This window comes from Haemorhous mexicanus, chromosome 6, assembly GCF_027477595.1.
Source record: "Haemorhous mexicanus isolate bHaeMex1 chromosome 6, bHaeMex1.pri, whole genome shotgun sequence".
NCBI classification, from domain to species: Eukaryota; Metazoa; Chordata; class Aves; order Passeriformes; family Fringillidae; genus Haemorhous; species Haemorhous mexicanus.
Genome location: NC_082346.1, coordinates 42,273,200 through 42,295,525, shown reverse-complemented (window position 1 = coordinate 42,295,525; position 22,326 = coordinate 42,273,200). Strand labels below are relative to the sequence as shown.

Genomic DNA, 22,326 nt, shown 5'->3' with positions numbered 1-22,326 from the left:
GCATCTTAAACGCAAAACAGAATTTAATTACCCATAAGTTCTTCTTTAGCTTTATTTTCATCAGACAGTTTTGAATACATTTGGTCTCTTTCTGCTTCCATGGTCTTTAAACAAGCATTTAACTACAATCAAAATTGAAAAAAAAGGAGAACATTATAAGATTACATGATTAAGAAAGTGTTTGCATGCAAAAATCTAATTAAACTTTAAAATATGCTGAACTCTAACACTGGTATTACCAGAATAACTACATATTAGTTAGTTTCCCCTCTTCTACCCACAAGTTTCTTAAAATCACGTACCTTTGCAGCATAGATCAATTTCTTTACAGTTCGTTTTTGCTCATTGTCTGCTTGAAGGAATAGAACAATAAATCACTTAAAAAGCATGAAGGGGTTTGTGACAGAGCTTACTGCTATTATTTGGTTTTTTTATACAAGAGCAATGCCAACATATCACAATAGGCACAGCATACTTGGAGGATAAAGGAGCAAAAAAAAAAAAAAAGCAGGGGTGTGAGTAGAAGATATGCCAGTATTGTAGTGCTTTGTTTGCCAGTCAATCACGACGCAGACTGGTCATGCTAACAGTGAGAAGCTGAATACAAGCTGTAAGATTGATGGGCTTGTGCCCTATGGTACCATAAGCACCAGCACAAGAAGAAGCTGCAGCAAGAAAGAGGAGGAAGAAGGGCTTTTCTGTGTTGCTGTTTAAGGGGACTCACATCTACACCCTTAGATGACACTGCTACCACACTGCCTGCAACAAGTAACACCTCTGTAAGGATAAGGAAGCAAAAATTAGGGTCTAAGGACCCTCAGTACTACTGCTGGGAGGAACTTGAAGAAAAAATAAAAGCAAGATTTCGACCAAGAAATGCCATAAAGTCACTGCTTAATATACAGACACATACTGCAGAATTCTGCAAGAGACTGACCACTGAGTCTTTACATTGCACTATGACATTCTCTATGCCACACAGTGCTGAACAGGAGGACAGGCTGCTATTCCAGAGATGCCCAAGCATCAGTTAACTGTCTAACAGGAATGACATTGGGTGAGATTTAAAAAACTGACTTCTATAAAGCTAATCTTGCAAGTTTCCTAGCAGTTAGTCAATTCTGTATTTCTAAAACATCTGTAAAATATTTAAATAGGGAAACCATACCTAAGTGCTCTCCATTTTCTGTCTCCCCCTTTATATCTGTGTCCCAGTGGTTGTCTTCAGGGTCACCATCTTCTTGTATTGCTGAACTCCAGTCTTTCATGTTCAGTATATATTGTGTCAGTGACTAAGAAAAAGCACACAAAAATCTCACAAACAAATACAAGCAATGAAAATGCAGCTATCATTACAATTACTTTTGAAGATTTCTGTCCTTTATTTAGTTCCTTTAGCAGATTAAGTCATCTCCACATACAAGATTCTAGATGTCTGATAATACTTTTTCTATCAAAGCAAGTATCTGCAGGTCAACAGGTACATCCTTGTGAAGAATTTTCAGACAGCTCTAAGCATGCATGATTTTAGTGTGGCTGGTGTATGCAAGGTACACAACTATAAGAATATACACCCAAGTTCCACACTCCAAACTGGGGACAAGGGGGAAAGCCAATACTCTATCAGAACTAAAAGAGTTTTTCCTTAGTTGTCTTTATCAGACAGCTCCACCGTGCTGCTAAGCAACCTTTTTTTTTTTTTTGCTTAGCCAGAAACATTAGAGAATAGAGACAACAAACAAAAGCCCAAAACAGCATAAGGCAACAAGGAGAGGTTGTCAGGCTTTCTTGCAACTCTATGATTAGCATCAGTCCGAATAATTTGAGTCAATCCTAAATGTCATAATTTACCTTGATTTGGCTCTCTTTATTTTTCAAAACTTCTTCTACATCTGTTTTAGAAGACTCAAACATCTTTGTTTGTTCATTTAGTTCACTAAGTCGTTCGCCCCATCCTTCAGCTTCTTGTAAAAGCTAAAAAGGGAAATACCAGATTAGTGTGATTGTCTACAAAACCAAGAGTCGAGGATGAGTAGTACTGAGCCTGCTATGTGTACTGCCTATACATAAGTGGGATTTAAACCTCTCATCCACCAGTAAGAATTAACAGAGGTAAGACTACAAGAAAGTTAGCCAAAGAGTTGAAAATTAAGACTTCTATGTTTAGTTCAGTTGCTTTAGCTGCTACAGCTGTCCATTGTAATTAATCGTTAGGATATTTTTAAGCATTTACAGGAAGTGTTCAGCTTATTCCACTGAAGTTTAAAAATCTTGATGTGACAATAGCAATGAATATAAAATAGTGAAAATTTATTTAACAACGACATACACTGGAGAATGGATGTAAAACACACCCCAATAGGAATACACATTTCTGAAATGGTGCCTGTGTCTTTTCAACTTAGAAGCAGTCAAAGAAGTAAGGGAAAACAGGAAGCTTTTAGGCAGTTATTTATATTAATGTGACTTTCAAAACTGTACTATTTCTCTTCCTCCATACCTCTTGAAGTAGTTTTAAAATTTTATTTTAAAAAAGCTTCCCCATTAATGAAAGTCACAGCTGTGTGTAACCAACACCTACTAGTATGTATCTCTGCAACTGACTGTGCTTAACTAAAATTATAGGCAGGTTCCAAGGTTACATTTTACAGATATTCCCTAGCAAAATCTCATTTCACAAAAATATTTTAGCGTAAAGGGATTAGAACACCTCATCACCAGCTATTAAAAACAACCACTGCAACATATTAACTAATGACATTGTAAGAACAAAATTGAAGAGAGGCAAATTTCTGTTAAGACAAAACGTGCTACAACAACAACATGGGGTAAAGTACAACCAAATTGTCTGTCAAAAACTACTGCTTGAAGTTGAATGACAGGCAATCAATGTAAGAGCAGTAAATGTACAGAAAAGAATAACTAAGTTGAGCAATAAGAACATAACAGGCAGTTATAGTAAAAATACAACTAGAAAACAGTAATTAAACAGGGGAACTGCCATGCAAATAGACAAGCAAGCCTGAACACTAGATATCACAGGTAAACTAGATAGCACAGAATAGACAAGCAAGCCTGAACACTCCTTATCAAAGATAAACTAGACAGCACAGAACAAAAGGTATGTGACTAGAATTGAATTAACACACGTTGCCCCTTGGCACACAATTGCACTCTCCATGCCATAAAAGCCACGTATGAATTTGCATCATCATGCAAATGACATATTAGAGATTAGAAGACATACACAGACAACTATTTTTATAATTTACATCATCAAAAGATGAATTTTAAGAGATTCCTTCTTCATGAAGCCAAAGAGAAAATAAATTTACATGACTTTATACACCTCTAAGAATTACAATAAAGAGAAACAGCAAGGATTTGCAAGGGGCTAAAGCAATTTATGCTTCCAATGGTCCTGAAGAAGGAAAAAACCAAAACAAAAAACCAGCAAAGCACAGAAGTCCATTAACAGTTCCCTTGTTCAACCTAAAAGGCCCAATCCTCTCTCTGACACATCAGAAACCTGAAACAACACATCTCTTATAAAGTTTAAGCTGTGATGTGCCAGAAGATTATGACCCATTTATGCAAATGAACAGAGGAAGAAAGGACTCTAGTTCCTTTGAACAAATAACACCTTTGTTACCTTTTGAGCATATATGAAATTCCATCTTTAAAAAAAAAAGTAAGAAAGAAAAACAAAGTAGGATATGGATATTCTGATATAGTAAACTAACTCTCACAACTAGAAAACACCTCCGAAATGAGAACACAAATAAAAAAAGCAGATACTTTCTCTTTTTTACATATCAGGTTCCAGCAACAAATAACATGAGGTTATTTATCTACTGAAAAGCACAGCAAACTACAATACGCACAAATGTTCTCAAACTACTAAAAACTGCAACAAACCTCAGTTAACAACAAAGTGTAGCAATTAATCCTAAATAATGTGGTTAAGGAAATACTTATATCCAGGTTGTTTTATCTGGAAGAAATGCAAGAGAACATTTTTTTCATCTAGGAATGTGACAAACACTGAAAATTGTTTTTACTGATTTTTTTTCCCCTGGTTTTCCTTGATATAAAATGATTGCCTAAGAAATATAGGCAATTGCCAGCACTAAATATTATCTTTCTCTAAGTACTATTTTTTAACTTTATTAAAAAGGAAGGAAAGTGAAGATTTTTGCCACACACACAAATAATTTGATTATTTCTATTTGAACCCAAGAAATAACCACAGGGGGAAAAAAACCCAGAAAATTCCTCTCTATTAGAAAACTATGCAATGCTTCTCAAAATTTATTACATAAGAATACTGTCACATTTGAAACAAAGCACTGAGACCAGACCCTTCCTCCTCACAAACACGAAGAGGATGCAGAGATTAGAAAAAAAAGGACTCTTGAAAGAATATAATTCTCAAGTAACTTAATCTCACAATTACAACAGTCAAGTCCACTGCTTCTCCACCCACAGCTCTTAATAAAACTGTCTTCCTTTTTTGTTAATCACAAACATGGACTCCTTTTAGAATCAGGAAAAAAGATCAAGTTTTACTAACAGAGCTGTGCAGAACTGAAATACTCCTCCTGCAAAAAAAAAAAAAAATTTCCAGTATCCCTTTCTTTTTTCCTGAACCACTAAGTCTGACATACACCATGTTTTGACAGAGAGGACTAAAGCACTCCCCAGCTTTTTGTAAGAATGCAAAAAAGCAACAGGCCTGTACTTCCACCACTACCCCTTCCCCAATGCAAATATCTATCAGGTTATTCCTCAGACAACAGGGTGATAACATTGCTCAGATCATCAATCAGTCTGGAAAATAAGCACATATCCTCTAAAACCACGACAAACCACCTCTAACCAACATCACACAGAACATTCAATGTGCATAGAAAATATCTATTTGTCAGAAAAAAAGAAATAGCTTCACTGTAAAGCAACCTACTGCACAGGACAACTATGGCATATACTAAATATTTTTAAATAGTCAGTGCTCTTTGTGATCTGGCTACAGCACTGAGTAAAACAAACAATTACAATTTGGGAAGTAACAATCTTTTCTATTCCTCTCTGTTACATACCTGACTTTCAACTAATAGATCTACAGTGGTACTACAGTACATTTTTCCCTGCCCTCTGAATACTCTGCAATTCCTCAATTTCTTTGGTTTTCTAGATCAAGTAAAATAATTTTCTCTCTGCCTCTGTAGATAATCCTAGCAGTGGACTTGTTCAGGTATTTCTGCTTTCCAACAGGTCTCAGCAAAGTTCTTATTAGAATTACATTACCACGTGCTCTCCTCCTTCCACTGAGCTCCATGCATGATTCCCCACAAACTGTAACTACAGCGTTTCTTTTAAAACAGAATTATCTTAGACAAACACAAAGTTGTCTTAAAAAACATGTCCTCTTCCTCATTCCATTTACTAAAACACACAGGAGGTTATTAGTAAACTCGTTGAGGATGAGCTCTTTGGAGAAATCATATTTATTATTATCATAGGAAAACACAGTATTTCTAAGGATGGCAGAAGAACCTACCTGTTTCTCACTTTCCTGGAGATGGCTGTTTTCATCTACTGCATCTTGAACAGATGTCTTGAGTCTCTCAGTATTAATCTGATACACTTTTAGGGTGGATTTGGCCTAAGTGAAATTAAAAAGTGTGTTGTTTAAACGGTATTGGTGAAGATACAGCCGGGGTCATGATGGCATTACTGGATTTGTCTTAGGTTTTCTGGCTGTGCTATATACATATTCTCACATTTTCTCTACAATTTCAACAGTTTTTGCTGCCTGTAGCTTTGCAATACTATGTATCACTGAGGAGTAAGAAAGTGAAGAAAAGACAAGGTAACTACTTCTCAATAAATGCCAATCACTATATGAAATTAAAAGTTGCTCAATGAAGTCACACCAAAGTACTAAGCTTTACAAACTCTTTTGGTTTACACAGCATATGATCTCTGCATCCCATAACAGAAAAAAAAAAAAAAAATAGCAGTAACTACATGGGGAATATAGAAATTGCAAAAATTTGAAAACAGAAACTATAAAGGTTAGACATACCTCATCAATTTGTGACTGCATAGATTTTTCTTCATTCTCTAAAGACTCCACTTTCTCCTGAATTTCAGCCATCTGAAAATTATTAGTTGTCATACAGTGTCTTTCACATATTTGACTGACAATGTCTAGGCAATTGATAAAATTATTTTTATTTTTAAACTGAGAAAGTTCTACTGCTGAGTCAGTAAAAATGTGTGTAAAAACATGTTGCAACAAAACCAGCTTCTCTTTTTTTGAGTATTTTCCTTTATCATTTTTCTAATGTTACAGGGAAAACAAAATGGAAAATGTAGTTTTTATTTCAGAACACACAAAGAAAATAGTTTTTATCTGCAGAGATTTTTTTTTTCTGTGAGAATTTTTTTAAATGGATAGTCGCAAAGACAGGATTCTTTTTATTCTTACCAAGGTATCATTTTCTGACTGCTTAGATTTTTCTTCTTCCAGTTCTCTTTCTAGATTCTCTATTTCCTCGTTGAGTTTCAAGTTTGACTTGTTCAGCTTTTCATGCATTTCCTATATCAAGTTGGTTTGTGAGTTAATACAACATTTGATATTAACGTTAATGCAACATTTGATTTTAATAAATTACATATGAAGACAACAAGTATATTTTAAATATGACAGCAAAGTATGTTTCACTCAAATACTCTAGAGACTCCTGCATGAAGAAAAGCTGTAAGAGTTAGCTCTGCAGGATCTGAGATGCAAAATGAAATAAACCTACTTGCTTTTTTAAACTTGAATTTTATAGAGCCTATTAGGTATTTGATTCACTTATCCAGAACTCTTTTACAAATATATTCTCAGTTTGGGAGATACAAACAATGTAGTGGGGATTTTTCTTTAAAACTGTGCACCTGTAGACTGTGGAAATTATTTGAATTAGATGAGACATGAGAAAAAAAATAATTCATGCACTACCCTGTCTCCTAGAAATGGGAACAATTTACTTCTTAAATATTGTCCAATATGCCATTTTTTCTAGTATTATCCATCCTCAATGCAATTGTTAAAAAAGGCTTCTCCTAATTTAAATGCTTTGATTTTAAGTAATTTTCAGTAACCCAATTAAAACTATTGTGTTGGAGTTTTTGGGTTTGTCCGACTTTTTTTGCTACTGTTTTTACTTAGTTTGATTGGGTGTTTTTTTAATATGGGCCACATTTTTCCTAAAATACTGCCTTATACTGTAGAAGTAACAATTTCCATTAATCTTTTTACCTCAAAAGATGTGTCTGTTGATTCTTTCATAGTGTTACCATCCTTCAGAGACAACTGTAAATCTTCAAACTGAAAAGGAATTACTTTATGTCAGAATATAGATAAATAATTGACTAGCATTAACTTGTGATGCTCTAGTCTGAAACACAGACATCACCTAAATATTCACAAATGCACCTTGCTGGAAACCACAAAAGCTTTAACCCTACTACACTATCCCAGTGATGTAAACAAATACAAGACATTTTGAAGTTGCTTCCAGTGAAATATATTGTATTGAGAATTTGAAGTCAGAACTTGCTAACACCTTAATTGCTCTTAAAGACACTGACAGAAAAAAGCATTTCAAGAATCCCTTTAAAATATCTTACTTCTAGAAAAGTTAATACTTTACTTGATAGAATCCATTTCTACAACACATCTGAAAGTAATAAATGAGGACTGTTACCTCTTTTTTGCAGAGGCTGAGTTTTTCAAGAATTTTGCATTTTTCTTCAACTAGTTCAGCAATTTTATTGGCAAGCTGCTTTTCCCTTCCTAAAACGTGAAAGACAAGCAAATGTTGCATCATCCAAATAATTAAAGGTGAAAAAAGAAATAATAAAGTCATATTGCAGAGAAATATGAAAAATGAAGTATCAAAAATAAGCTTACCTACATAAAGTCGACTTCTAACCTGGGAAAAAAGAGAATAAATATTGAAAATGTCTGATCACATAGTATCTGAAAACTAATCTTTTAAGCTGTTATTCCATGCCAAGTTTAACCATGGAACTTAAAAAAGGAATATAAATATGGCTCCTATTAAAAAGAGGCAATCATATCTTCTGCTCTCACCCCCTCCATGACTGTGTGTTTGCCCTGTCCTTCTCGCACTCTTATCAGACAAAAGAGGGGAAAGGAGATTCGTTTTCACCTGGATCACTTTAATAACACCCCTCTGTATACTCACCCCATAAGCACGACTGCCTGACACACAGTCAGAGAGGCAGGGAAGGGAAGGGGAAGGGGAAGGGGAAGGGGAAGGGGAAGGGGAAGGGGAAGGGGAAGGGGAAGGGGAAGGGGAAGGGGAAGGGGAAGGGGAAGGGGAAGGGGAAGGGGAAGGGGAAGGGGAAGGGGAAGGGGAAGGGGAGCTCCACACGTGAGCTCAGATTTCCTATTGAGAAAGATCTCCCACACATTACAACACACAACAGCTAAAGCTGCAGTAAGGTACTACCTGACGGGCATCCTTCAAGTGCCAAGTGAGCAGCTGCCACGTGGGGTCTAGTGCCCTGGAATCAAAACCTAACAAACTGCAGGGCAAAATCTGTCATAAATGGCCTCTACAAGAGACACAGAACTTGGCTGAACCCACAGAACTGTTACAGCATTTCTCTCACAGCTGGGCCTGGGTCATGTGCCTAATGTAACAATGGGGCCCTCAGATCTTCCCTGTTTCCTCCTAATTTAAAGCCAAGGAGTCCAAATAACGAAAAAAGGGTAAGAAAGTTGCAAGTATGCTTTTATCCTATCATCCCCAATGGATGGTTAGTTACTCCATTACTTTTCAGCAACCATCAATTTTTCAAGGAGCAGCCAGTGCAGTTCTGATGACAGATGACTGAAAAAGCTATCAATAACTTCTGTAATATCTCCTGCCTTAAGGGGCACGTGCAGGAGGAAAACAATACCAGGTTAGCTGCTTGCATGATTTCAGCTCAAATGCCTTTTGAATCACCCAGAGGGATGCCTCTAGAGAACAAAAGTATGACCAAATTATAGTTACATTAATTAACACAAACACGATCCCCTTACAGAGAATATTAGTTCATGTTAAAACCCTAAAAATGCATCTGCTCACATCTGAAAAACTAAACACCTATGGAACCAGTCTTAAAATATGAGTATCATTACCCCTACTACCCAAATCACAATGACTCTAAGAGAGTATGTGAAAAATGGGAAGAAGTTTAGAATACTGAATTACAGATACTGATCCCATTTCTGTAGCAGGGAAAGTATGGTAGGCAACTTTTATTACTCAGAGTTTTACTTACTCTCAAGAGAACAAAGGCATTACCTCAAAAATATAATCTGATTTGTGCATTGAAAGGTTTCAGCACTGCAATTCTCAAAGTCATCAGATCAGAGCATGCAGTTAAATTGGTCTCACAGGGAGCATGCAGTTAAATTGGTTCAGTGTTCCAGTGTTGCAATAAACAGAACCCAGGCGTCACTGTCCAAAGAGTTTTAAAATGCCACCTTTGACAGGAACCCATATGGACTGTGTTTGCTTGAAAGACCTGAGCTGCTCTGGCTATGGCCAGGCTAGTCACAGAGATATCAATACACACAGCAATACATACACCCTAGGGAATTCATCTGTATCCTGTGAAAATAATTTAAGGGCTGACTTTGAAAGTCTGGTGTAGAAATTAAAAGAAAAGAGGAAGCCTTACTGCAGCGAGTTTCATTGAATTTCCTCTTACAACAGTCACCCACTAGATATCCAAACACTTATTATCTTGACAAGACTCTACAACTTCTCTTTTAGAGAGATTCTAAATTAAATTACAATAGATTTAAAACTCTGAAGCATTACCTATCTTGAACAGGAAGGATAACAACTTCAATGCAAACTATTAACACACTCTACATATCTGCAAGTAACTTGAACACTTTCTGTGCTGGTTTAGTTTGGAATAGAGTGAATTTTCTTCACAGTAGCTGGCATGGGACTGTATTTTGGACTTGTGCTGAAAAGCATGGAAAACACATGGATGTTTTAGATATTGGTGAGCAGTGGTCACACAGAGTCAAGACCTCTTCTGCTTCTCACCCCGCCTCACCCAAGGGGAGGCTGCAGGTTCACAAGAAGCTGGGAGGGTACACAGGACAGCTGACCTTGATGACCAGAGGGATAACCCACACCATATTGACATCATGCTCAGCACAAAAAGCTGAGGGGAAGGAGGAGGAGGAAGCGGGGGGGTGTGGAGTGATGGAGTTTGTCTTCTAGAGTAACTGCTACAGGTGACGGAGCCCTGCTTTCTTGGAGACAGCCGAACACCTGCCTGCCCATGGGAAGCAGTGAATCAATTCTCTGTTTTGCTTTGTTGCATGCACTGCTTTTGCTTTTCCTATTAAACTGTCTTCATCTCAACCCACGAGTTTTCTAACTTCTAGTCCTCTGATTCTCTCCCTCATTCCATCGTGACAGAGGGAGTGAGAGTGGCTGTGTGGTGCTTAGTTGTTGTCTGGGGTCAGACCACAACACTTACTGATTGATAACTTCTGTACAGGAACAACAGAATTGTCAAGGCTCCAACAATGCCAGCACAAATCACTATTTCCCATGGGAAACCATACAGGTCAGGGCCAGGTCTCATATCTTCAGGCAGTGACGCCACAGCCTGAAAAGTAAAGTAAAAAGCTTCAGCAAAAGGAAAAGAGGTTAATATTATTCACAGAAACAGACATTACATGTTGACATCGTTTACTTTCCAAGGCTTGTATATCTATTTCTTTTCCAAAACTCTGAGAAAATGGTTAACAGAAGCATTTGATTTTTAAATGACAGATTTACCAAGTGAAGAAAGAAAAAATAAAGAAGTTCCAACAAGACATGAAAATTAACAGATAAAGCTCTGAAAGCTTTTATTTCTGAGACTATCAATTATCACAGAATCACAGAATGATTTGGTTTGAAAGGGATCTAAAAGATCATCTAGTTTCAATTCCTCTGCCAGTGGCAAGAACACTTCCACTGGTCCCACTTCCCCAAAGCCCCATCCAGCCAGCCCTTGAACACTTCAAGAGATGGGGCATCCACAGCTTCTCTGGACAGCTTGCTCCAGTGCCTCATCACCCCCACAGTAAAGAATTTCCTTCTCTTATCTAACCTAAATTAATCCTCTCCAGTCTAAAGCCATCCCCCCTCATCCTATCCCTACGTGCCCGTGTAAAAAGTGCCTCTCCAGCCTTTTTGTTGGCCTCTTCAGGTACTGAGAATTTACTATGGAAAATTCTCCTTTGAGTTGTCTTACAGATTTCACTGTTGGAAGAATCAACAATAGTAAGTACTTCTTAACTGCCTGGCAGAAAACTTGCTTGGTAGAAAGACCAGTTCAAGCAACCTCACGCTAAAATAACATAGTGAACACACCGGTGATTTAATACATTTTAAACACTTCGACACACTCGCGTTTCATTTGTAAACGGATCTATTTGCTCAAAGATACGACGTGCTCCATGTGGCTCAAATGTGCTACACGTGACCCGTGCCTAAGGACACGGCACCGTGCAGATAAGCCTTAATTTCCATTTCTCCCCTGCCCGAGCCCCTCGGCAGCAGCGCAGCACAAGACCCCGGCCCTCGCGGGGGCTGCGCCAAGCCCCGCGTCACTCCGTCACTCACCCAGCGCAGCCCTTCCCCGGCCAGCCCGCAGTAGCGGCGGGCGCTGTCCCGCAGCCCCGGCCACAGCCCGGCCGTGCCAGTGCCGGCCCCGGGCCCCCCGCGCCCGCCCGCCGCCATCTTCCCGCGGGCGGCGCGCGCCCCTTCCGGCCCGCCGCCTGACAACCGGCCCGTACCACTGCCCGCCGGGGGGGCGGGGAGGAACCACTGCTGCCGCGGGTGACGGGGGGCGCGCGGCACAGGTGGCAGCGCCAGGGCCCGGCTCTGCCCGCCCGCCCGGCGCGGCTCCCAACCTCTGCCGGCAGACCCTCCCCCGGGCACGGGGGCCGCCGGCCGGAGGTACCGGCAGCTGCCCTCGGCGAGCGCCCACCGTCCCGCCCCCCGGCACGGACGTGGCCCCGCGGAACCTGCTCCTGTTCCTCCCTGAAGTTACGCTCAGAGAAACTCACCTCCCGGGCGGCGCTGGCCGCCTCCATGCCCGCCCGGGCGGCAGCCGTGGCACGGCACTAAAAGTGCCCGGCGAGGCCTGGCTCCGGCGGGCCGCCCGCCGCGCGTGTCCCGGGCCGGGCGGCGGGGCCGGCAGTGCCCGGCGGGGCGGGGAGGGCCGGGCCGGGCCGCAGGTGGGTCCTGGGTGCGCAGGGCTGGGCGGGCCCGAGCTCCGCCAAGTGCCTCTGCTAAAAATGACCCTGCCGGGCTGCTGGTAGCAGATGTAAGGGGAGATGCAATGCCACATAGCAAAGGATTCTTGTTCGTCTCATTCACTGAGATTTACGCTAATTTGGTTTGGGTTTTGTTTTTTAATTACTTAAAAAAAAAATAAAAACCAAAACAAGACAACAGCGAAACAAAAACCAAGCAAACAAAAAACCAAAAACACCAAAAAAACCCCAACAAAACAAACAAAAAAACCAAAAAAACCAAACCCCCGCTTCCCCCCTCCTTGTGCTAGCGACTTTTATAACGCAAGGAGAGTGACTGGACTGCAAAGCCCCTAAGGGACCAGGATAGGTGGAAGTGCCTTTTTAAGCTTTTTTAGCTGTATCAAACAGTACAAGAACGAGGGTGGCCGAAGCAGTGAACTGTCAGTGAGTAGCAGTCAGTCACAAGGGACAAAGCCCCTCAGTTTTCCTCATCCTAAACTACAATTTAACCATATTCTATATACGTACACAGGAAATCAGAAATAAATTTATGAGGTTCTTAAACTTCAATTAGCCCATCTAAACGAAGTTCAACCAAAGCACCGAAGTGAAGTTTACCAAACAGCACTTTACCGGCCACCACTCTTTTATTTAGAGCAGACAGTGCAGGAACAGCTACCTTTTCCTGACGGTGCTCTGGCAGCGTCGTTTGTGGTGCAGTTGTGCCCCTTAAGGTTCACCTTCACTCTGCACTACGTTTTGATGTTTAAGACACCCCCATAGCAATAATAACCCCATTTTCTATTTTATATATATATATATTGCGTAGAAATGTATCTTTAATGCAATTACGAATGAGGGGAGGATTTGTGAATCAAGGCTTTGAAAATACTCTTTAAAAACAAGGGAACTTGTCTGGTTATTTACTCATCATAAGCCTAGTTTTTTAAGTCCAAACAAATTTAATGAGTACTGTTCTGAGAACTAGAGGGAGCTATTCCTTTCGTTAAAAAAAAAAAAAAAGAAAAAGAGAAAAAGAAACATAACCCAACAAAAATTAAAAATACCACTCAGGTGTTTCCTGGCTGTTAAAAAAGGCCACAAAACCCAAAACCCCAAATCCTCACACCCTAAGTTCATCAGATTCCGCACTGCAAAGGGGCAGATGATGAGCTGTCACCGACACGTTCTATGAAAAATCCTTTCTGTAGGATTTTTTCCTCCTGAGAAGCTGAGAGGCCTCAGGAACAAAGTGTAAACAATTCTTATCTGCTGCTGTGGAATGCAACAGGGGGAATCTGTGATTGGTCTCATGTGGTTGTTTCTAATTAATGGCCAATCCCAGTCCAGCTGTCCAGACTGTCTCGGTCAGAGACAAACCTTTGTTATTCATTCCTTTTCTATTTTTAGCTAGCCTTCTGATGAAATCCTTTCTTCTATTCTTTTAGTATAGTTTTTAATATAATATACATAAAATAATAAATCAAGCCTTTTGAACACGGAGTCAAGATTCTAGTCTCTTCCCTCATCCTAAGACCCCTGCAAACACTGTCACAATGAGCAGCTGACCTAACATTTTCAGGGAACTGCAGAGGGTTTATTTAAAAGGATTTTTAAAAAAAATTTTTTTTTTTTAGGAGTTTCACTGCAGAACGTAACTGGTAGCTGGCTTAAATTTGCACTAATGTCAATGGTATATCCTGGAAAGAATTCTTACCGTTTCGATGATAATCATCACTGCTGATGATGCTGCAGATTTTATTGTTTCTCTGAACTCAAGAGCATTCAAGCACAGAAGTATCTGATGTATCCAGCCTCCTTCTGGTTGGATCATAAGAAATAAAACAAGAGTAATTTACATAACTTTTGTCAACTTAATATAATTCCAACTGGATTAATTGTTTTTTGTTTTTCTTTTTTTTAAGATTGCAAATTTATTTTTCTTAAAATTACAAAACTTAGCACTTACCATTACTTGGAACATAGTTCTGGATGGCATCAGAGAAAGATGTTTTGACATCAGCTTCAGAGTCAAGTGATGAACTGTCCATTTTTATTTCAGAATTTACTGAAGCGATGGCTGTTGCTTTTGAATCTTGGTCACTGTCATGTTCACTGTAGTCAGCTACATACATTTCATACTCCTTCTCTGGTGTTTCTTCTAGTAGCTTTCTTCTGCCTACTCCTGCACATAATTGTGAAGGGAAATCATGGTTACTTTTAGAGGATTCAACTCCTAAAAGATATTAACTTCTACAGAGATTTTAATTTTTTGTTTGTATTTTCCTCACTTAAAGCCCAACACTAGAGTAAATGGGTTACAGATGTATGACTTAAGAAACACTATGCAAATAATGATCTGAGAATTTGAATGATAGAGCTTTAAGCAAAACTTACATTGTAGTAAAGAAATTAAAAAATAAGTGTTCAGGAAAAAATATGTTTGGTTTTGATAGTTAGTTTGTAGATTCCCTGGTCAGGATTAGTAGGTCTCTTTTTTATATCCAAATACAAGTGGGGTAAGCTTTAGAGTGAGAGCGGTTGAAAATACCATGTAGGATTAAAGATTAACAAATTCCAAGATACCAAGCTTCCCTGCAAAGTACAAGAAACCACAGGCATGTTCATGTAGAAGTGTGACTGAAGGCACCTGGCTGCCTCAGTTTTAGTAACTTGGAGTAAATGCCTGAAGCCAATAAAATACTGCTTGCAAAAAACCCCACACCATGCTTACCCACAAAGAAAAAAATTACAGATTGTTAAATTTAATCATATGCTTCAAGGCAGTACTGGCCAAAGATACACATCAGAAGTAGTCCAGTAGTTCAAGAGGAGTAATTTGCTCTGAAACTGTTACCATTATATTAACTCAACTTGTGTTATCAGATCCTCAAAATATCATAAATCAGTCCATAACTATTATGAGTTAGGCTCACTACCTCTTCATTTTAAATCACCAGAAGGAGACAGTGTTCCATCTGTTGTGGTTTTATTTTTGCCAACAAAGGATATTTTGTTCTTGCTAAATCACTGTTAGTGAAACATTACTCTTTAGCTGCAGTTTGGGCAGCACACTTAATTGTTATAGCAGACAAAAGCTCTGGCAGCTCTAGAAGAACATTCCATTTTTTCTGAATATTTTTCCTGCTCAGTGTCCAAATTGTGCCCCTTTTGTGCAGACACAATGACCTGTTCCCTCCACATAGCATTATCTTTAGTTGAGTAAGCTGTGATTTCACTGTGAATTTTTTCAAATTGCTGCTGCTGCTGCAGCAGTTTGCTTCCATCACAGAGATAGATACTCTAAGGATTGCTTAACATCTTGTTTTAATTTAAATAAAATTGTTGACATGTAATTAATAAGTTTGGTAAATCTGTTTATCATACAATATTTGCCTGGTTTTGGTTTTTTCTGTGCCTTCTCTATATTTAATAGTATCTTACATTGGTCAGATTCCTTTCAACTTCCTCTCATTCTTCTGTGCAGTATTCAAGTGTACTAGTCCTAATGTCACTTCTATTTTCATTTGGGTTTTTTGACCAAACATAAATGCTTAGATTTTTTATGACAGGGTTAATTGTTAGTTTTATAAAAATATATTTTATATATTATTATATATATTATTATTTATATATTATTATTAAATATATTTTCAAACAACCCTGATTGTCTAGTAAAAATACTACTGAAATCCTTTTTGTTAGCATATAATTGCTATTATTTGTTTTTCTGGATTTTGACTCTTATTTTCAGAATCTTTCTCTTTTTCTTCTCCTAACTAGCTTTAGTAACAGCAATTTTTTGTTACTAATCCTTTCAGTTACAACAGCATCTTCTTTTCAACGTCTACTCTGTCGGCCAGGTTTACGAGCAATCCCAAGTTGCCAGGATTTAATTAATCCAGTTTTTTAATAGCAGTCTGGCTTTCTAGTTAAATGGCTTTAGAAGACACTAGCTGTCTATTTTTTTTCTTTAAAAAAATAAAGAATTAGAAATAAATTTCTTCTATTTTAGAGAGCTCCAAGAGTAAAAGTTTACACTTGGTCAGACTTATATCACATGACTGTTCTTTTATTCTCTATAAATTTTCTTTAGAAATACTTTTTTGGACATGAATTCAGCTCAAGACTGGTATTACTTTGTCTTTTGCAGTAGTATGCCTTTCAAAACTCAGATTAATTTTCTATGCTTTTGTATCTTGCACTGTCATGGTGATTTGAATTGACTGGCCTAAATCTGAAGATGTAGATTAAAATTTTGTTTTACTATATCACAGGTGATTTTTATATTTCTTCCTAAGATCTAGATTAAGACTGTCCATTCTCTGGTACCAGAAGCTGATGCTGGGAACGTGAACCTTCCCATTTTCATTCTCCTCCACCTTCCCGGCAATGTTGCACATTTATAGGAATTTGTTCAGTTTATTGCTTCTATCTGACAAGCTATTAGCAAGATCATCAAAAGCTGTCCAATCTTCTACTCATTTGGTAGATTTTGCTGAAATTTTTTCTCCACTGCCCTGTTTGTTACTTCACACTGCCAGCTGATGAGGAAAGACCATTTTTTGTGGAGGTATTTGTGTTACTGTTACCCAATGCCCTATGTTTAACCTTATGATTTGAAGTGCCTTCAGTTTCTTTGCCCTGTGGTATTTTATCAAGGCTTACCAAAGCCTGTCTTTACTATGGAAGCTTAGTTCTTTTCAGCTAGCTGTTTTTACCATCCATTCTGAAACTCCATATTTTTCCAAATGGCCAGTTTCTTTGGAAATTTTGGTACCTGTTAAACTGAGGCCATTCAATGAGAGCTGAGGAGAGAAAGGTTGCTTTGGACTCAGTTCTTGGGACTCCCCAGATTTCTGATGATGTTCATCATTAAAAATGTCCTGACTGAAATATTTTATGTTGTTTTTATAAAAACCCTGTGAGATACTTTTATTCTCTGATTTGTGAATTTCATCTTTCAGCAGTACTATCCATTTTGAAATGGCTTTTGGATGCTGAATTTTTTGTGCACCATAACCTTCTACTAGTTTGTCTTTCTTGGATGTTTTCAGACTAAGAGTCAGTTCACTGTCACATGAGGTCTTCTTGATGCCCAGATGATTATTTGCTTGGTAGTTCTTGGTAGTTCCCCATAATGCTGTTCCCCCTTGCCCTTGTTGAACTCAGAAACTTCAGTATGTCTTCAAAATGACTAAAAGAGAAGCAATGGCTTTGTTCTTCCAATATTTCAGGCTTTTCTCCTGTATTTTTTATGTTTGAGGGATCACAATTTGGAGGGGCTCATGAGAAAAAGACATTTGATGCAATTGATTAATGTTCCTGTTGATGATCATGTTTGCCCATATTATAATTAATAAAACTATTACAGATATTTGTATACCAACCTGATTGGCCACGTCTGCTTTCTGACTCCTGATTTTTCTTTTCAGCTTCACTATTTCTCAGCAGTTGGCTTTCTGATTTCAAGTCTCCTTTTGAACTGTCAAGTTCAATTGGCTTCTCTTTGTCACATGTTAGTGTATCAAAAGATGATTCTCTGCTATTTGAGGTGTTTTTGGTGTCATTCAGAGTATGTGCACATGCTGATACCTCCCCAGGATTTGGCCTGTTACTGTTTGAATCTTTTATTTCTTGTGCATAATTGTCATCTTCTTCATCTGTCACTGCATTAACCATTTCCTTTGATTCTTTGCCCATATGTAATTCTTTCTGGTCTAAAGTCTGCTCTTCCTCATTCCTATTTGCTTGATCTGTTGTTTCTCTGCTTCTCTGGTCCTCTGTAGCAACTGTAGCTTCCTCAGCATGGCCAAAATTAAGAACATCACTTAAACCCAAATTAAACCAGTTTGATTTGGATTCTTGACTTCCGCTCTTTTCTTCTTGTGGCAGTACCTCGGTGACTGTTGTTTCTTCAGTACTAGAATGCTCAGGCACACCAGAGACATCATGGTTTTGTGGATCATTTTTTTCTGATGCCAAGTCAAGATCTTCATTATTTTCACCAAAATACAGAAAGCTTGTCAGTCCACCCTGAAACCAACCAGATTCGGGGGGTTCTTGTTCCTCCTTATCATTTGACTCCTGTAAATCTGTAAAGCTGTAATTTTCAGTTGCTACCTCTGTTTTTCTGCCTTCATAATTATTTGCTTCTGAAGATTCAGTAACAGCTTTTAAGGGCTCTTCATCATTTTCACTTTCTGTGGTGAACCATCCTGAAATCCAACTAGACTGAGTTTGAACAGGTTCTACTGGGAGACTGTTTTGCATTTGTGGCTCTTCAGTATCATCTTTCCCAGCCAACTTTTTGTTTACAGACTCCTGAATGTGAGATTCCTCTGAGTAATTTTCAGAAACTGATTCAGTTCTTTCTTCATTTTGTATGGGGTTTCTTGTATATTTTAAGAGTTTGTTTTCATGCAGCTTTGATTCTGCATCAGACAATGAATATCCACTTTCTTTTTTGTGATCATGTAATGCGTTATCTTCATTTTCAAAATTGTACTTATCTTCATGAAGACAAAGGAAATCAGTTTCCTAAAAGAATAATATTAACTTTTAGAATGTTCTAATGTGTAATTCTACAGTAAAATATATCATTGTTCCTTCTGTTATAACTTTACACAAAGAACTGTAATTAATTATATTATTCCTAAAGGTTCTACATCTAGATATATCTATATCTATAGATATTATTAGAGAACAATAAACACACAACTGGAACAGTTATAAAAACACATTTTGAATAATCTGAAATAAAATATCCATCAACAGTTAACTGGATATTAGATTTTCAATTGTTGTAAACTACATTGGAAACTCTAGTGATGTTGATTTACCTTAGTGAGCACTTCAACTTCTTCTCCAATTAAAACTTCTTCAACCTTCACAGCATCTCTTGGGAAATATCCAAAATCCTTTCCTTTCTGTAAAAAATATAAAACTAATAAGAGCATTTAAACTTCAGTGATATATATGTTAGGGACTTGCACATGTGCTGGAAAAGTATGGATGAACAATAAGCTTATAGAACACCCCCCTATCTCCTTAATTCTGTTTTGTCCAGTAATTGGTTTATTTTTCCTTCATGGAAGTGTTCCCCTTGCCATTTCAGAAGGCAAAGGGAAGGATACTATTCCATGTTATTATATTATGTATTATTTTTATGAACGTGTGTTTGTGCAGTACCAAAGCAGTAGCCTTAAAGCTGCTTCAGCTGCACTGATGGTCACAGCCAACTCCTACTAAAATTGGCTGCAAATTTCCCATTGTCTCAAATGGGAAAAATGTCATGCCTTAAAAACTAATGACCCATATTGAGTTACAAGAAAAGTAGGATATGAAATTCAGATATGAGACTAGCTGCAGCTCAAGAGAAAATTACAAAGAAGATGTCAACACTACAGAAAATAAGTTAATGATAGGGCCCAGAAGAATCAAGTCCCTCTGTCCAAAAAACCACTGCTGTCTTTATATCAAACCATTGCATGTAGCCTTTAATGGAGGGATACATCTTGGAAAGCAAGGAATAGTGAGATACCTGTAAAGATACTCTTGGATGAAAAAAAAAGGAAGACAGAATTTCACTGTTAAACAATAGATGTGACAGATTATTTACAGAAAAAAAAAAAAAAAAAACATACAACCTACCCAAAAATGTAATAATGTCTTGTAATTTTGAAGCACTTACAGAGTTTTACTAGCAGTGAAACTTGGTTTGGATCAATGCCTCTGTTCCTTCTTAAATGACTGTTCTAATTTCATTGACACTTGTTCCAAGTCATTAAATATGCATGATAACTTCTCTGGGAGCTTCCCTTAGGCACTGAACTGTGAAGTCAGGTCCCAATACTGGATGTTTTACCCACAGACCCATAGGTAGGAACCTGACCTGATAGACCTGAGTGTTTTCAAGGGAACGAGATTAAATAATTACAGCCAAATGATAAGATTAAGGAAACAGAAAACTTGTATTTGGATCTTGACTTTGTTTCTCTGTGAGTGATCTTTGCCAGGATTTGATTTTCTCTTTCTGTATAAAGATGGTAACAATGACCCATCTCCCAAATACTGTATTCATCCATGACTGGTTAATATTCCAAAAGAGATAGAAGATCCTTAGAAGCAAGTGGACTGCAGTTGCTATGCTATTACTATATCTAAAATATTTATGGGGAAAGTCTTCCAGATTGAAGTACTTACACTTCCTGTCCACAAGTTTTCATTTTCCCTTGAAAGTTTGGAGTATACAGTGATCTCCTCCCCTGTTTTGAAGTTAAGATACCGGCAGTCAGGCCCTAAGTAGTCGGTAGTGGCTTGAACTCGGCTCATTGCTTCTGGAATAATATGGAAAGAAATAAACAAATACAGCATCCATTTTATCTGAAGTCACTTTACTGAAGAAATCTGATAAATATCAAATACTGATGAATTGCAGTAGAAAACATTTTTATGTATGTCCTTTGTTACAATACTAATCCATTTATGTCAACACTTGGAAATCAACTAATGCAAAAAGCAACCCTGTCTTGTTTTCTTTCCCATGTACTGCAGACATCAAGGGGAAAAGCTCATGTCCCAAATGGACATTTTTCAGTGCTTGCTTAGCCAAGGTTTCGATGCTTAAATAGAAAGGATGTATGCAGGATTAGCAAATACAGTTACTAAAGTAATTAAATTAACATTAACATTTATTTAGGCTAACAACTAAAAAGTATTTCCCAGGAATATTTATAATTTTATATTTTAGAAATTCTAAGTTAGATCTAGTAATGATTTCAGGGATTTTGTCCTCTTTTTTGAATACATTTATGTTATGATGAAAATATGTACATTTTAGGAATATAAACCTTAAATGTGTTGTTGAAATCGATGTTTCCAATTCAGTTTGAATTATTTAAAGTTTTCTTTGTCTCCACCCCAGTCTCCCCAGAGAAACCACTACTGATATGCTCTGATCAGTTTGGAACCCCTTTCACACGCTGTTCCACAAAGATAGACATCTCTGAACATTCAAAACCTACTAAAGTTGGTATGGCTCCACAAGATAATAGAAATCCATCATCAGAGGAAATCTAAGGTCACTCCCACTTCAGGGGAAATGGAAGATTGAAAATACATTGAAAATACAACACTTAAGTCTGCCAAACCAATGGAAACAGCTTAGAAACAGCTTCAACTATGATTTTGACAGGTTTCACAATGGTAATCAGTGGATAGTAAACAGGACATTATTTGTCCACTTGTGATTCAGTGGCTCTGCCTCCTGCAGAGTTATTTAGTCTTTGAAAACCACAATAAATAGTTACAGCACTTACTTCATGTTAAAGAAGAAAAAATAAGTAAAGAGTAAATATTAACAGAGTGTTTTGTAAGAAGGATTACAAAAGAAATCCCAAACCAGTTTGCCAGTAGAAAAAAACCTCAAGAGTTCTGCAGAATGGGCTATGAATAAAACACATGATAAAGGGTCTTTTTTCTCAGTTTATAACCTACCATTTTAATATTATTTGCATTTTGTTTATTTTATTTTGTACCTGTAAAGAATGAGTTTAAAATACTTTAAAGCTGTTTTATACTCCTGTTTTGGGGACACCTGAGGAAAACTAGCTATCCAAAACTATTTTTACTGAACTTTGATCCGTATAACCTTACACAACAATCCAGCAAGTCTTTTTTTCTCTTTTTGTTTTAAAATTTCAAGCCATTGCTCTTAAACTTAACCACAAACATTTGCTATGGCTACTCATTTTCAGTCTGTTTCATTGCTAATTTTGACATTATGATTCCCAATAGCTGCATATACACCACAGACTCCCTTTGAAAAAACCAAATTTTTACTTACTCTCACATTCCGGATCACCACACTTCTTCCATTTTGAAAGTGCCTTTGTACTCTGCACACTCGCTGAAAATGAAATTACTAACAACAGAATTCTCTGATCCAAGATCCTTGACATTTTAGATTAAATCCA

General features: G+C 37.7%; 1 protein-coding gene across 2 annotated transcripts in view; it reads right to left on the bottom strand.

Annotated features, from left to right (window-relative positions):
- The window catches only part of MIA2 (MIA SH3 domain ER export factor 2), a 37,067-nt gene extending 14,741 nt beyond the window's left edge, over positions 1-22,326 (bottom strand). Inside the window, exons 1-17 of one of the 2 annotated variants that reach the window (XM_059849947.1) lie at positions 22,197-22,326; positions 20,555-20,688; positions 19,192-19,278; positions 17,740-18,889; positions 14,319-14,534; positions 14,067-14,170; positions 10,576-10,707; positions 7,967-7,988; positions 7,761-7,849; positions 7,313-7,381; positions 6,494-6,604; positions 6,089-6,160; positions 5,561-5,665; positions 1,852-1,974; positions 1,169-1,292; positions 303-352; positions 32-122 (exon numbers count right to left, since the gene is read on the bottom strand). In XM_059849947.1, coding sequence (XP_059705930.1) covers positions 32-122; positions 303-352; positions 1,169-1,292; positions 1,852-1,974; positions 5,561-5,665; positions 6,089-6,160; positions 6,494-6,604; positions 7,313-7,381; positions 7,761-7,849; positions 7,967-7,988; positions 10,576-10,707; positions 14,067-14,170; positions 14,319-14,534; positions 17,740-18,889; positions 19,192-19,278; positions 20,555-20,688; positions 22,197-22,311 — 2,794 coding nt within the window. In that variant the 5' untranslated portion in view covers positions 22,312-22,326. The remainder of the gene's footprint in view (positions 1-31; positions 123-302; positions 353-1,168; positions 1,293-1,851; positions 1,975-5,560; positions 5,666-6,088; positions 6,161-6,493; positions 6,605-7,312; positions 7,382-7,760; positions 7,850-7,966; positions 7,989-10,575; positions 10,708-14,066; positions 14,171-14,318; positions 14,535-17,739; positions 18,890-19,191; positions 19,279-20,554; positions 20,689-22,196) is intronic. The other variant, XM_059849948.1, reaches the window with a different exon arrangement.